The following is a 14,641-nucleotide window of genomic DNA, read 5'->3' as shown; positions in this document are numbered from 1 at the left end:
CATTATATATAAGAGTACAGGTAACAAAAGAAAGCACAAGACTTTTGCATTTGAACCTACAGCTACAAGATAACTGAGAATTTTTCAACGTTTACCATCATCGTGATGAACATGAAACCATATTCTGACAGAATTTTAATAAATATTACACCAAAAAACCCTACTTCAGACCAGACTGGGATAAAACATCACACATTTTCCTGGTCAACAATAATTATAGGCAATTCCTCAATCTCTTCTATTACGAGCACTCGCGAAAGGATTCTCTTCCTCAACTCCCTACCTAACTTTATCCCAATGACACCATGAAAGCACGGCTCTCCCTTCTCATGGACGTTGGGTCACACTTACCCCCGGGTCATAACAACACACTCCAGAGAAATAATACAAAGGTTACTCGTTCATTTACAACATCACATGCAGACATACCTTAGGCCAATACTGGAATTCGCTTGTGCCCTCTGAAAGCCTGCCTTAGCATATAATACCCATCTCTGTAGTGCTCAATTGACAAGCAAAGCTGTCTTATGGCCTCTCGTTTCTCTTCTGCTCCCTCTATGATCTCAGTTTTCTGTCTCTCAACCTCTTCCTCCAGTTTCTTCGCTCTTGATTTTAGCTCCTCCGTTTCAGCAATCAGTTGCGCTTGTTCCAGGTGGAGCTGCTTCAACTCGTTATCGAGTTCTTGGATTTGATGATCCCTGGTGTTCAGATCTTCCTTGAGAGCAGAAACTTCTGCGTTAAGATTCTCTGTCTCTAATTTTAAAGCGTCGGCGGTTATTTTGAGATCTTTTATAGTGGCCTCTCTTTCTCTTATGTCGATCTTTAGCAGCTCTAATTCACCCTTAAATGTTTCCTCCTTCTCCCTTTTTACGGTGTTGATCGTTCTAATCTCATCTTCCAAGAGACGAACTCGGCTTTCCAATTCCCGAACCTGGGATTCCAATGAGCTCCGTTCCTCAAGCAATTTGGACATTTGAGACTTTATCTGCGCTTTCTCAGGGAAGATTTTCTGCTCTGCATCAGATACAGCTGTTTTTAAATCCCTGACCTCATGATCACGGTCAGTGAGACTAGATTTTAACCTCATGAGTCTTTCTTGGAGTTTGGTGCTTTCTCTCTTCTCAGAATTGAATTTAGTTTTCCAAGCAGTAGCATCTTTACGGGCCAAGTCAAGCTGATCCTGAACTTTCTGAATCCTTTCAGAGAATTTATCGCCCTCAAATTTCAATGAAGCAACTTGCTTTTCTGAATCCGCAAGTTTTTGTTTGGTGATTCTTAGCTCCTCCTTTAGTGACTTAATCTTACCATCTGTTTCCAACAATTCCAGCTCCTCCAAAGACTCTGATATTTTCGGGACTGACCCTCCTGTCTGGATGTCGTCTTCACTTGGAGTTAAACTGCCAGAAGCATGCAAACTCGATGCTTCTGAGGACCTGTATTTTTCAAGCTCAGTCTTCAGTTTAGTTATTTCTTCCCTCGAAAGCCTTAGCTTTTCATTTACAATCCTTAATTCTTCTTCGTGCCCATTAATTTTACCATGAATAGCTTCAATGTTCTCGTTTCTTGGCCCCCCAGATGACACCTCTGAATTCTCCTCTTCTTGCATCCAGAGCTTTTCCTTAACCTCACGAAGCTCGATTTCCAAGTCAAGTATCTTTCTGTTTAGCCCATTATCACTACCATTCCCCGAGAAAATGGAGTAATTGTTAACCGAAGAACAATCAGATTCCTCCTCAGAGTCTGTTAACGTAGATGATTCATCTCCTTCTTTTTGGCAAGCATCAGAGCCATTCCCACCAGAACCAAGGAAGACGTCAAACCCAGCAGCCCGGTTGGCAGATATACGACGGCCCACCTTTTTGGGGGTGGGCCAAAAAGAGGGTGGTTCAGATCCGACATCTGATATACCTGAGCCTTGGGATTGAAGTTCAGAAGGTATATTCTTTCGCAATTCTCCCGTTACATTATCATATCGTTCAGCCAGAGAACGGTACATACGATAGAATTCCTCTACAAGAGAAACTAATTCAGGCCTCTTCTGATAGTACATCTCAGCCTTTTTTGCAAATGAATCTCCATCATCTTCAATCAGCTTCAACATTCGCTTCACATTCTGATCCATTTCTGTAATGAAAGATCGTTTAATCTTTTTCTTGAAGGCCATTGTGTTGAAAACTAGCGGAATAAAATTACTGCGCGGTTTAAAATACACGACATGATATTATCTAATCCCTCTCCAACTGCAGGGAAGTTGGGAACGAGAAACTACTTGAGTAGATTACACCAAATATCAATTTCTTTACTCATATTATTAACCTTCCCTCCTTTAGATGCCTAACAGAGATCCCAACTTTGACGGCTTAAAAGCTAATTAGCCAGTACAGGAGCAACAAATGTCGTTAAAAGGATACACCCACACACGCAAAAAAAAAATAAAAAGGGACTTTGTCGACTTCAACCTGGACTTGGTTTGTTACATGGAAGTAAAAGGTAAACGATGGGCATCATTATAGGACAAAACCATCAACAAGTAACAAATGGACCCAAAAAAAAAGTTAAAAACATAATTACAAACAAAATTGGGCTCCCGATAGTTAGATAAACCAAAATCAATCTACTAAAAAATAAAAATATAGAGAATTGCTTTAGTTGGTAGTGAAGCTTTGTTTTCTTAACTCCATAATGTAATTTCCTTTTAAATAAACCTAACAGTGTAAATTAGTTTCTCCTCTCCTAAGAGATGTCCAGATTATGGAACCTTCTGATTTGTTCTGAAAAATTACACTCTTCTCCTTTAAATCATATGATTTGCTACATTGACATCCCTACTATAAAAGGAAAATTAGAATTAATATTTACATAAATCAAAATTCTGGAGGGTATTTCGGTCATCTTATATTTTGAAGAGAATTTTGTGTAAATTTTCAAAAGATGGGCAGTGTAATTTTGGAAAAACTTGTGGAATGTGGACAGGGTAATTTACCCTTCTACCATATCAGCAGCCCTTCCATATATCTAAGCTAGAACCTCCAAAAAGTATGAGATTAGTAAGGTGATATAAACTTGTAATTTAAATTCCAGTTGTACGAACATTTGTTGACTACCAATACATCTGATCCCGAAAGGAAGAGAGACTCTTCTGATTCTCAATCAGTTATCAACAGTTGACTTAATTCATGTATCCTCAATGGTATGTTTTTTAAAGCAAGTTTTGACCTATCCAAAAGAGGTATCCTATGATACTCTCAGAGCATGATCTGAAGTTGCATTCCTTGTTTAGGTTTGCTTTCCTTCAATTTGATAGTTATAACAACGGAAAGAGAAAGTCAAGCATAAGAGTTCAATTGCACTTATAGTTGTTTACCTTCAAGATTTTCAGCTAGCCATTTAGAGTTCTTGGGACTTATGTGACTGTCCCACCACCAGGAATGTGACTTTTTTGGTTCCACCCTCTTCATTTGTTTATTAGTGGTGATCTGAAAAAAGAACTCAGCACAATTATGTCTGAACTAAGGAAGAGAGTCAGCTGGTAGTACGAAGTCATCTGAAACAAATCCAATGAAAAAAGGCGGGAAAGGAGCATCATATACTTGTAAATTAATAGTAATTATTTTCAACACTTTCAACGTGGAAAACGTTAGGTAGGGCTGTAGCTATCCATTCAACAAAGTGAATTTTATATTAGTAACCGAAGGTAGTCAGATATATGGGCGGTCAATTGACTGAATAACCCCATCTATAAATGCTTTTTCTTTCTCGTTCGAAAATTGAAATTATTTTCCGCGGCGGATAGTAGTTTTGTCTTTCTTGCTTCTGTTGTAACCAAAAAGAAAAAAAATTGAAATTATTTGCCCATGCCCTCACAAAAGGCAATCCCAGTTCAGTTATGAGACTTTGAACACTAATATTATAAGGCATGGGGAAAAACTGCATCTGCCTTGATAACCTGCAAATGTCATAAAGGATAGCAATAAATGCGTAGAGAGTCAAGTTTCATCTCTTACCCCAGAAGCAGCCATCTGCTTCTTCCCGTACTATTTGACCAAATATCTGATATCAATATAGCCTGACGTATGCAACAAAAAACCCTGCACATGATGAAATCCACGAATTAATGCTGAGACGCATAAATTTGATACGAACTCACAGTCACAGAACAAGACACGAGAGATTTTCTTTCTTTCTTTTTTCTTTTGGAGGGAGCGAATAACTTGAATGCGTGGAGTGGAAGTATCCTATGATACTATATATGAATTGGATATTTTATTTAGTTAAAGAGGTTATTATTGCGTACAATTTTTTTCCTTCAGAAAGGAGCGTGAATGGACGCGCCTGAGAAGCGCGCGGAGAAATTTAAAAGCGGTGGCAGAAATTGACTAATTATGCAGCCGCATCAGAGGACAACTGGCGAACTAGGCGCCCAGCTATCGCCACGCGTAAACATCTGTGCTGTAACCGCCTTCCATTAATTTTTTGTTATTTTTCTTAACATCTACGGGACTCCGACAAAATTTTACTAGCCATCAAATTAAAAAAAAAAAAAAATCAAATTCCTTACTATACCCTGATTCTAAAAAGATAATCATGGTTCAAGAGGACGAAAACAAATTCGGTGTCACTGGGGGGACAAATGGAGACATTAGGAGAACCCTCTGCCGCGAGAAGCGCGATACTGTAATAATCCACAAATGCGCTGGCATACTCACCCTCAAATTTTGAAATAAAAAGTTCACCAAAATATTTTTTTTTAAAAAAAATGTACAGTAAGATTGATACCAGACAAGCCTACCTGCTCTTGTTGATATTCTCCTAACCTCTATAGCGTTGAGAATAAATTCAATAGAATGGGTGCTGAAGACAAAAAAGCCATCCTAAATTCCAATAACTCAACATATATCCATACAAAAAGAGAATCCAAGAATGGAAATCAATCACAGAACTGGGTTCTCCGCACAAAAAAAAAAATCGAATTCATCTTCAACAAATCCAGAAGGAAGAGGAGTAGTCAGACTAGTTCGCAATAGCAGGAAGAACGAAACACAGAGTTCACTTACTTTGATAGGAAGATCGGTTACGCGGCGACCGTGAAGACGGAGGAAACAGTTCCGGCCGATTCCCGATGGCCAGAAGGGAGGGAGGAGAAGAAGGGAAGAGTTCCCGAGTGAAAGAGAGAGAGTCCAAGAAAGAAAGGAAGAAAGTGGGTTCCCAATTTAAGGGCCACACATGCAAAGCTTAGGCACGTTTCGTCTGCTAGTCAAACTTTTCACTTCTGTCTCCTATTTTGCGCTCCACAATTAAACAGTTAAGCGCTTAAATTTAAATTATATATTTTCAAATAATAATTAATAAAGTTTAAACTATAATTTTGTTTTGTTCTAACATGAATTTATATTCTCTGATTTATATTAAAAATTAATCTAATCTAAATATAACCTTAGCTATTAGTATTTACCATTAAGCACAATAACACTTTTTTCCAATTTGATGCAAACATAAAGTAATAGAATAATTACATGTTTAAAAAAAACTCAATACAATGTCAAATAAAAATTATAACTTTAATGAGTAAATGAAACTTTTAACCACTATATTTTTTTATAGAAAAAAACTAAAAGAATGAAACATACGTACCTTAATATTGATTTTAATTTTTAAATTAAATAGGAAGGAAATGCAGCATCATTAAAAAAATTGGGCAGGAGGAATGTGCCGTCCGTTTTGATTTTTGTTCTTTTTATTTATATATATATATATATAAATAATTTTCCTTTTTGGGCGTGGGGAGCCATTCTAAACCGCGCAAATCTGAAGATATCTTCCGTTCAAAAGTCAGACAGAGGAAACGTGTAGCCTAACCAGACAAGCTAATATTTTCTTTTCTTTTTTTTTTTTAAAGAAAAGGGTAAGCTCTTTATCTTCGTATCCTATGAACCTCGGGAGCCGTGTTTCATAGGAAAAAAATTGTCTGACTTATAACCAGCAAACATGTTAGCTTGGCTAATAGTAGGGAGCTATGCACCTTAATTATTAATTTTAAGTTTGAATCTAATATGACTTTGGTTATTTGATTTTTTTAAAAAAATTATTTAACTTGTGGATGGTATAATTTTTATTAATTTGACCGTATAATTTTTTTTTTTTAAGTTACAAAGGCAAGTTAAAAACTTGAGAGAAGATTACACCCTTGAGGTTGCATCAGCTAAAAGCAAGACGAAAATCCTCGTCCAGAAAACGCATACATCCAGGATGAGGTGTCATCAATATGAGCATTTTCATCATTTATATGATGAGCATCTTTTACGAGGAAATCTGCACACTTGATGCAAATTTGACCGTATGATAACTTATTAATTAAAGTGGTATCATTCTATTGTATGAATTAAAAAGGGGAACTGACGTTCACGGACTCTCTAAGAACAGTAAAGTATTTTGAAAATTTGCGATTTAAAAAATAAAGACAAAACTCTTTAGCTATAGTTAAAATTTTCCTGAACTGATATTTCTATCGTTCTTTAATTTAATGATTACGATGGAAATGGGAAAAGGAGGTCATGTTCCTTTCCTGTTTTGAGACTGAGTGGGAGAGAAAACGAAAACTTGTTTTCAAGAGAAGGGGACTACACATCGTTTACATACTCATATACCTTTATAGCTTCATTTATTTGATATTTATATCCCATTGCTTGATCTTGACTACCTGTCTACCAATAATTACTTCTCAAATAATCTCCACTTTCATTGTGCCCAAAATCCACACAACATAATCTTTTCCACCTTTATTTGTAAGCTTTTTTTATTTCTCGACATGCGCGTGACTCCTGAGAAAAGAGTTCATTACCATATATTTCTAATTCCGAGACTTCATTTGCACCAACAAATTAGTTTTTAGTTGATTTGAAAGCCGTAGCAGTTAGATGGTTGATTCAAAATTCAGGAGTCTCTTTAATTTTCAGTTGTTTCTCAATCAACTATTCTTTTTATAAATCAAAATCGTAATGACCTTTCATTTTCTTGGGAGAGAAAAAAAGGGACGAAATTAATTAGTAAGCTGGAATTGCTCTTACTTTTCCTGTCCGCTGGCCACCATATTATGAACGTCACCAGACCATTTCACATAAATTCGGCTGTTGGCTCAGTTTGCTCCAATAAAGTATGAACATACCATGGAAAATCATGCAGCATGTTACTATCATATTAATATGCATTCGTTGAAGAGCCATTATTTTTCCAAATAGCTTGAGTATGTAAAGACACAAGGTAGATCAAGAGTAGTGAGGTCCAAGAAGCATCATGCAACTATGAACAAGGATCTTCTCAACACCATCATTATACTATTCGTCACATAGCGTCTTAGACTGTTAGTTGCATGAGAACAAACACAAATTGTGGTTTCATGGGGCAAATAGGTTAGAAGTCACAGAATTGCAAAAGCACTTGAAACCGACAGGTATGGTATAATCATGTAAACTTTTAAAAATACAACAGATCCACATTGTCACAGGATTGAAGCACCCAAATATCTTCTTGTTAATAATAAAATAACAATTAATACACTACATAATTTTAATAGAAATCACATCTAGAACTATAATTAAAAAGGTCAAGCTCATCTTAGAAGTAATCAAGAAATTTGGTTCAGGTCTAAAAGCTGTGCGCCAGACTGCCAAGGCCCTGGCGTATAGATCCAAAAATGTATTACCAAATATCAGAGGAAAATCATGATTGCTACCATCAAAAGCAACAGGAGCAATCGAATGGACAGAGTGGGGTGTTCCCAGCATCTGCTTTGTCAATGCCCAACTCGTCTTCAGTATAGATGGCAAGTCCATCCTCTGTTGTCTTTCTAGGTCGAGAAGGTGGACCTGCAAAGTCTCCAGCATCTGACCTTTTGGTTTTGTTCTTCACATTCTTCTTTGTTTTCTTAGGTCTCTTAGTTACATCTTCAGATTTTTCAGTTTTTTCTACTTCAGATTTCTTCCTTTTCTTTCCTGCAAATATCTCATCAATCTCGCTGCCTTGTTTCTTCTGTGCTGAAGATGGTTTTTGCTCTTCCACAGCAGGACGTGGGGTCTTTTTAGAACTCTTCTTTGTCATTGGAGTGAAAATAAAGCTACACATTATGTGTAGTACAATTGTGAGAACTTTCACATACAACCCAAATGTAAAAATAAAAAGACACGGCCCTTTAGAGTCTTCTACACTGACAAGACAAAAACCTCAAAGCCCAGATTTAGAAAGCTCGTGACGTTCGCACTCACCTTACAATATCAGCCTTTCTCCTCTTATTTGTAACAGAAAAAGATATTCATTAACTACAAGATCAAATTCTTAAATATAAGAACAAATCAGACTAAAGATGATGATAAACTCTTAATCCTATAAAATAACTCCTAATATATTAGGAGTTCCAGTAGGATAGGTTCTTGTTAATTGTAGCTATCAGTTATGAAAGTCTATTTCTTTCATGTTTATTGGTAAATAACTTAAGGTTTTCAATTGAATGAGCGAAATTTGATTAATATATAAGTAGAAGACATCAAAAGAATATAAAACAAGGCAGTATACACTCATATCAGCTTTCCCCAACTCTACCCACTTTTTCACATTGATCAATGTTTCATCATTCTTTTGCAAAGTTATTCTAGACAAGGAACATTATCAATAACTAGCCTACTTAGAGAATTTAAACTTTTCTGCTTCAACGTGCCTCGCCAAAGGATTCAACCCCCATCTCCAAAACAACATTTTTCCCACACCAAATACCTCAACATGCCATTGACGATCTCGTTTGGATCATTAAAACCACCAGTTTTGGTCAAGCTACTTTTACAATCAATGACACCTAAAGTTCACCATTAAATAACCACATTCGCAGAGCAAAGGTCAAAATGTCACGTTGACTAAGAACAACATAACAATCAATCCGAAACAACCAAGTGCAATCAACAATATTGCACAAGCATCAACCTGGCACGTGGCAACAACGGAACAATTAGAATTCAAAACATACATCAACATGGAATTAAGGAGCTCAATTGGATCGTTAATCCATCAACTTTGGCAACCTGCTTACTGGAAGCAATAACACCTAATATTCTTCATTAAAATGTAAAACAACCAAAGCTCAAACCACCAGGTCGACTACAGAAAGCAACCCAGTAATCAATCTTACACAACACAACCGCAGTTAACAAATATGCACAAGCATTTGCATGGCAAGGAATTAATTCAAGGAAAATTTTTTCGCAACACAAGTCTTCTAGATTGCCAGCAAAAGCGAACAACTATCCCCATCTCAAAAGCACTAGACTTTATCTCTTTGAATAGTCTAGTTCTGGATAACGTTATTTGCGATTGGGATGCGGCTTGGATACTGCACCCGAACCCCACAAAAATTCATGCCCTGGTTTGAATCGAAACCGAGGAAAGGCAAGAAAAGAAAGAGTGAGAAAAGCAAACAGAAACTAACCAGATCACAATGAGTTCCTAACGTAGAACAGAAGAGAGTAGCCAAACAGCGGGAGAAAAGGACTCTGACAAAGCGGATATTCGCCGTCTTTCGGTTGCTTTCAGCTCTATATTCTTGTTCGCAGCCTGAGGAGCTGAAGTGAACAGGGAGGCCGAGCTACGAAACCGGAGAAAAGGGTTCCGTTTTCAATTGATTGGCCAAATGAGAGTGATTTGCCGGGGAGGGAATTGAACTGAACGGATTTTGCTTCCCTTTCCCTATTTGGTTTTACGGCGGGCTTGGCTTGAGACATTTGAGTCCATTTGAGGCCTGTTCGAAATAGGAGTGACAATTTTTTATAAACGGGTTTTACATAAATTAAGATAAAACTATTTTTATATATTTGTCTCGTATTTTGTAAATCATGATTGAAAAATTATTTATAAACTGTTCCAAACAGAGTCTTGATTCTTAAAAAAACCAACAATTAATCGCTTGATTGAAAATAAAATCATATGGACGGGAGAAAAATTTATCCCCTACAAAATTAGGGATTTCTTTCCTTCATCCTAAACCAAACGGCAAACCCTAACCGCATGTTTGGAATGAGGGAATTAGAAAGGAAAAGAAGAAAAATTTTTAATGAGCTTAATTTAAAAAATTAAAAAAATGGGATCATAAAATTTTGATAAATAGAAGATATAAGATAAAAAAAAGAGTAAAATTAGTTAAAAGCTTTTAATCTTATTTTTTTTAATTTTTTAAATCGAGCTCATTAAATTTTTTCTCCTTCTTTCTGCTTCATTTCCCTCACACCAAACGGACCATAAGTCCATGTTTGGTTTGGTGCTATACATATGGAATTTCCCAAAATAATTTTGAAAGAATTTGTGTGCTATTTATCAAAATTGCTTTTGAATGTATAATTACTAGAAAAGATATGACTTTGACCACATTCTCCAATTTCCTCTTATAAGTGGCATCATTTAATAAAAATATGAATTCTAAACACTCTTAAACCTCAAAGTAGGAACTTCAATGCCTTTTAAATAAAGTTACACAGTTAATAGTTAATATTACAGTTTTCATAGAAAAATATTACAGTTGAAATAAAAGTAGTTTTTTGCACCAAGGTCCAAAGACATCCCGACGACTAGAGGCTCGTCATTTTTCAGTTGTAGAAATCAGACCCCTAAAAAATGACAAGAAATTAAAAGCAATCACTTGGAATATAGGCAAAAATAGGATGCTAACACGTATTTATTTATTTCGTCGACAGTGATAACGGCTAAGCCTAATGGTTAGTGATTGGGCACTAATAAGTCGAGGATACATAGACGCATCATATATACAAAGATGATGATTTCATTTCATCTCGTGTACTCGAGGGTGGCATCCTCCGAACACGTCCTAAAACTAACGATGAAGTTGTGTAGTTATTGCTGATAAGAGTCTCTGGATATCATGGATAAGTTACATAATCAAAACCAGAGGCATCCGTGCCCACGTAATGAAATCATAGTCAACATCCTAAGACAGCACAGAGGTTGGGGATGCCAGCGCACCGAACGAGGTAAAACTATCGATGCTTGAGCTGTCACGGATGGTAGCAGGCTTCACCTCCTTAACAGACTGAGGGAAGTTGGTAATGGCGTTAAGACCCCTCAGCTTCACAGCAGCCTTGTCATACTCTGATGCAGCTTCCTCCGCAGTGTCAAAGGTTCCAAGCCAGAGCCTTTTCCGGCTCACCGGGTCTCGGATTTCAGCAGCCCACCGACCCCATTTCCTCCGGCGAACACCCCTGTACTTCTTGTGGCCACCAACTGAGTCATCACTGTTGAATGATTTCTTTGGTTTCTGAAGGTGGAACTCTTCCTTGGTAGGAAAAGGAGTAGAGACAAAAGAGGAAGGAGAATCTGAGGGAATATCAATGCAGATCTGTGTTACTTGTCTCTCCCCTCCTCGTGCTGTTACACGTTTTTCCGCATCATCACTGGTGCAAGAGTCAGTATCAGTAGCATCAGGGTCAGCTACAATAATTCTGACGAGCTTTTTTCGAGGTTTCTGCCTTGTGTCACACACCTTAGAAGAGTTAGCTGCATGATTCTGCAGTCGGAGCTCCTCAGTGGAGCAGCCACCATCGAGATCTTGCATCAAAATGTTCTTTTTCTCCTTAAACAAAGGATCAGACGTAGGAATCTGCAATTTAGAATTACAGTCAACAGAATGTGTCATTGTTTCAATAAAGTGGACTAACAACCTATCAACATTCCGGTCAAAACAACCTATCAACATCGCTCATGACTTGGGATCCAAGGCAACATGAGAAATATCAATTACTAGAGCATAATTTAAAACCTCTTTATATGTCCTCGTGCCAATCAGGGAAACACCCAGCAGAAAAAGCAATGTATAAAATAAATATGAAGGGGTAAAAACTAACTTCTTCACTGCCCTCCTTCATATCATGACGTTTTTCAGTTGCCATGATTGCCGCAAGACCATTATGCGTTTCATCTGCCATGACTGCTGCAACACAAGTACAATATAGTTAGCACTTGGTGGATCAAAGGACATGAGACCAGGAGGAGAAGCAAGCAGGATAGTTAAGTGTGCACAAATGTAGAGATGACCAGGGCAAGGATCAAAAAATTTAATGATGCGCCAGAATTAATGCATAAAGAACCCTTATAGGAACACCTATATTGTTCGTATTCTAGCAGACCATTTCAATTACTCTTGATCACACATAGAAAAGAAATACGAATCCAATGTGCAATACTAAAACTTGGGGGGAAAAAAGAAACAAGATCTTAACTGTTTATATCTAAACACTTTGATGATCCTGACTAACAAGAAGAATTGGTGTTAATAGCACATGACCACTCAGCTTTAGAGAATTTAAGAAGAAGAGAATTACAAAAGCATGACCAGAACCCAAATTCCTATACATAGTCTAACAATAGCATCTCAGTAAACAATCCACTACCTGTTGACAAGAGATATAGTTGTTGATAAACCACACACATTAAACCAAACAGACTGATGCACTTTGGTAAGCTCAAACAGAAACAATGAGTATCATCACCCTTCTTGACATTGGTTTTGATTAACCAAGAAGAAATTATCTGATGGATGCCCTATCAAAAACAGCTGACACTTAGAGTATCAGGGCACTGATGGTGTGCCGGAATTCAATGAAGAGGAACACCTCACATGGTATCAGCATTTTCACTTTGTCACTTAGGAAAAGATTTTAGGTGGTACATAAATTTCAGGTAAAAGAACCTGAAGCCCACAAGGAGCGGCACCTTAAGTACCACGAATACTAAGCGTCAGTTACAAGAACCTATGGGCTATGCTTTTGAAGTAGCTCATCCAGAGGATTTTGCCACGAGGAATCTCCACCACAATTCAGGGGAAGAAGCCATGTGAAGGGTCTCACATCCTGAAGGCAGTTTGATCTCTGCGGAAGGAAGTTCAACGAAAAGAAGGGTGGTTTCCAGACTTCTTTGTGCTTTTCTGGATCCATTGGACAAAATTTGAGCATACGAAAACTTGGAAATTGTTGATCTTTTATGCATGGCCTCATCTAGCATACAATTCAGCTATTGGGGGGGGGGGGGAGAGGGGGGAGAGAGAGAGAACTTGTGTGCAGCTGACTGCTATGACTACATATTGTGTTGTTCAAATTATTGAACACTTTTTAGCAAGACCAATATATAACAGCAGACATAGTTTACTGTGGCTAGAACAAGGTTTTCAATTCAGCTTCTTTAATCCAATCTACTTCATTACTGAGTAAAATTGAAGATATAAACACCGGAAGGAAAAACTTGTGGCAGTACTTGTTGCCTATAGGGAGGTATTGATTACTCCACATAAGAAAGCGTGTTCGCTTCAATACAAAATCCTAACGATAACAAACCCAGGCCCCTAAAGCAAAAAAGAAACCCTAACGGTTGATCAAACATCAAAAAATAACCACCGACCATTTACACAGCGGAGATTAAAACAATAAACCAACAGCCACAGTATTACAAGTACACCCAAAAAAACTAATTATTATTTATCCCTAAACACTGATAGTTTCGAGAAATAACAAAACTTAGCACCACAAATAATGATTAAACAAGTAACTTCTGTGCTTAGGGATGTCAGAACTTCATGTGCAGTCGTCCACATAATCATAACAAAAATTAACGGAACGAACCATAGAAGGCTACTTTAGGAGACATGAACAGCCACACCCATAGGGAATTAAAAAAAGAAGAAGAAAGCAAGCAGGCTGCTGCGACACGCAGGATAAGAAAGAGTAATTTAAGAAATGCGTTGGAAAATCTCACGGACTTATAAACAAACATAAAAAGTACAGAGCAGGGCATTAAAATAAGTCGTAATCTGTTCCCCGTCGGACGCTATACCACCAGAGTCAGAGGGAAATAGCACAATTTAAAGGAGTGCGAAGACAAAACAAAACGAAAATTCACACGATTCCAGAAGCTAATTCCACGACGGAAAGCGGGAGAATGAAATTAAGCCCAAAAAACACAAATCTTTACTTCAGAAGTCACTTGGGTCAGACAGAAAAATGTGATCAAATTGGAGTATGGAGCCAACACAAGCTTCACCAAGGCGTGAGCAATGACAGAGAAGAAATGCCAGAACGAAAGTAGAAATGAATTACAACCGGAGAAACCCTAAGAGAGAGGCTTAAATGGTAAAGCCACAGAGAGAGGGGGAGAGAGACTGGGAGGGAATCAGAACCTGAGAAAGAAGCATATGCTTTGAGCTGGGAGAGAAGAGGGAAGGTGGCATCAGTTACCGCCTTGGCTTTGATAATATCTATTTTTTTCCCGCAACAAAACTGTCCTCGTCCTCGTCCTCGTTGCGCGAAAGGTGTGCGTTTCGGTTTTTGTGGGCTGTTCTTCGGCCCATATTGGCTGTAGACTGGCTGCACTCTCATGCCCATTCACTTCATTCCCAAGTCGGCGACAACAGTTCGTAGAATGAAGATTGATTCAGAAATCCTTTTAATGCGGAAGCCAAAATTTGTGTGGATGAGAACTCAAGAAAACAGATTTTCTTGAAGTAATTCTATAATAAATTAAATGATAGAATAAATAAAAAGGGAAAGATGAGACCGACTTGTATAGAAATAGAATGACAGATTTTTTTATTGGTATGGATTCG

At 37.6% G+C, this 14,641-nt stretch overlaps 3 protein-coding genes across 3 annotated transcripts; all 3 read right to left on the bottom strand.

Moving 5' to 3' along the window:
- Positions 1-21: 21 nt before the first annotated feature.
- On the bottom strand, positions 22-5,158 carry LOC114726415 (protein NETWORKED 4A). Its single transcript, XM_028913001.1, has 4 exons — positions 5,055-5,158; positions 4,005-4,088; positions 3,365-3,476; positions 22-2,124 (listed from the first exon to the last, which is right to left on the bottom strand). Exons 2-4 carry the CDS (start codon positions 4,017-4,019, stop codon positions 431-433), a joined length of 1,821 nt encoding a protein of 606 aa, XP_028768834.1. The 5' UTR covers positions 4,020-4,088; positions 5,055-5,158; the 3' UTR covers positions 22-430.
- A 2,276-nt stretch (positions 5,159-7,434) lies between these two features.
- LOC114726380 (uncharacterized protein C6G9.01c-like) lies at positions 7,435-9,726 on the bottom strand. The gene is made up of 2 exons (XM_028912957.1): positions 9,470-9,726; positions 7,435-8,110 (listed from the first exon to the last, which is right to left on the bottom strand). Exon 2 carries the CDS (start codon positions 8,092-8,094, stop codon positions 7,732-7,734), a length of 363 nt encoding a protein of 120 aa, XP_028768790.1. The 5' UTR covers positions 8,095-8,110; positions 9,470-9,726; the 3' UTR covers positions 7,435-7,731.
- Positions 9,727-10,680: 954 nt separating this feature from the next.
- LOC114726431 (ethylene-responsive transcription factor CRF4-like) lies at positions 10,681-14,407 on the bottom strand. The gene is made up of 3 exons (XM_028913027.1): positions 14,216-14,407; positions 11,892-11,977; positions 10,681-11,647 (listed from the first exon to the last, which is right to left on the bottom strand). The coding sequence occupies exons 2-3, from the start codon at positions 11,970-11,972 to the stop codon at positions 10,979-10,981; spliced, it is 750 nt and encodes a 249-aa protein (XP_028768860.1). The 5' UTR covers positions 11,973-11,977; positions 14,216-14,407; the 3' UTR covers positions 10,681-10,978.
- Between the last annotated feature and the right edge of the window lie 234 nt (positions 14,408-14,641).

The sequence above is a fragment of the Neltuma alba genome, unplaced genomic scaffold (assembly GCF_004799145.2).
Source record: "Neltuma alba isolate B1F8T4 unplaced genomic scaffold, ASM479914v2 tig00012377_pilon, whole genome shotgun sequence".
Lineage (NCBI taxonomy): Eukaryota > Viridiplantae > Streptophyta > Magnoliopsida > Fabales > Fabaceae > Neltuma > Neltuma alba.
This window is presented reverse-complemented; position numbering and strand designations above follow the sequence as displayed.

Coding starts and splice junctions, on each gene's coding strand:
- LOC114726380 (XM_028912957.1), bottom strand. CDS start 8,094: ATGACAAAGAAGAGTTCTAAAAAGACCCCACGTCCTGCTGTGGAAGAG.
- LOC114726431 (XM_028913027.1), bottom strand. CDS start 11,972: ATGGCAGATGAAACGCATAATGGTCTTGCGGCAATCATGGCAACTGAA. Junction 11,648..11,891: donor TGAAGGAGGGCAGTGAAGAA/GTTAGTTTTTAC, acceptor TCTAAATTGCAG/ATTCCTACGTCTGATCCTTT.
- LOC114726415 (XM_028913001.1), bottom strand. Junction 2,125..3,364: donor GCTAGCTGAAAATCTTGAAG/GTAAACAACTAT, acceptor CTTTCATTACAG/AAATGGATCAGAATGTGAAG.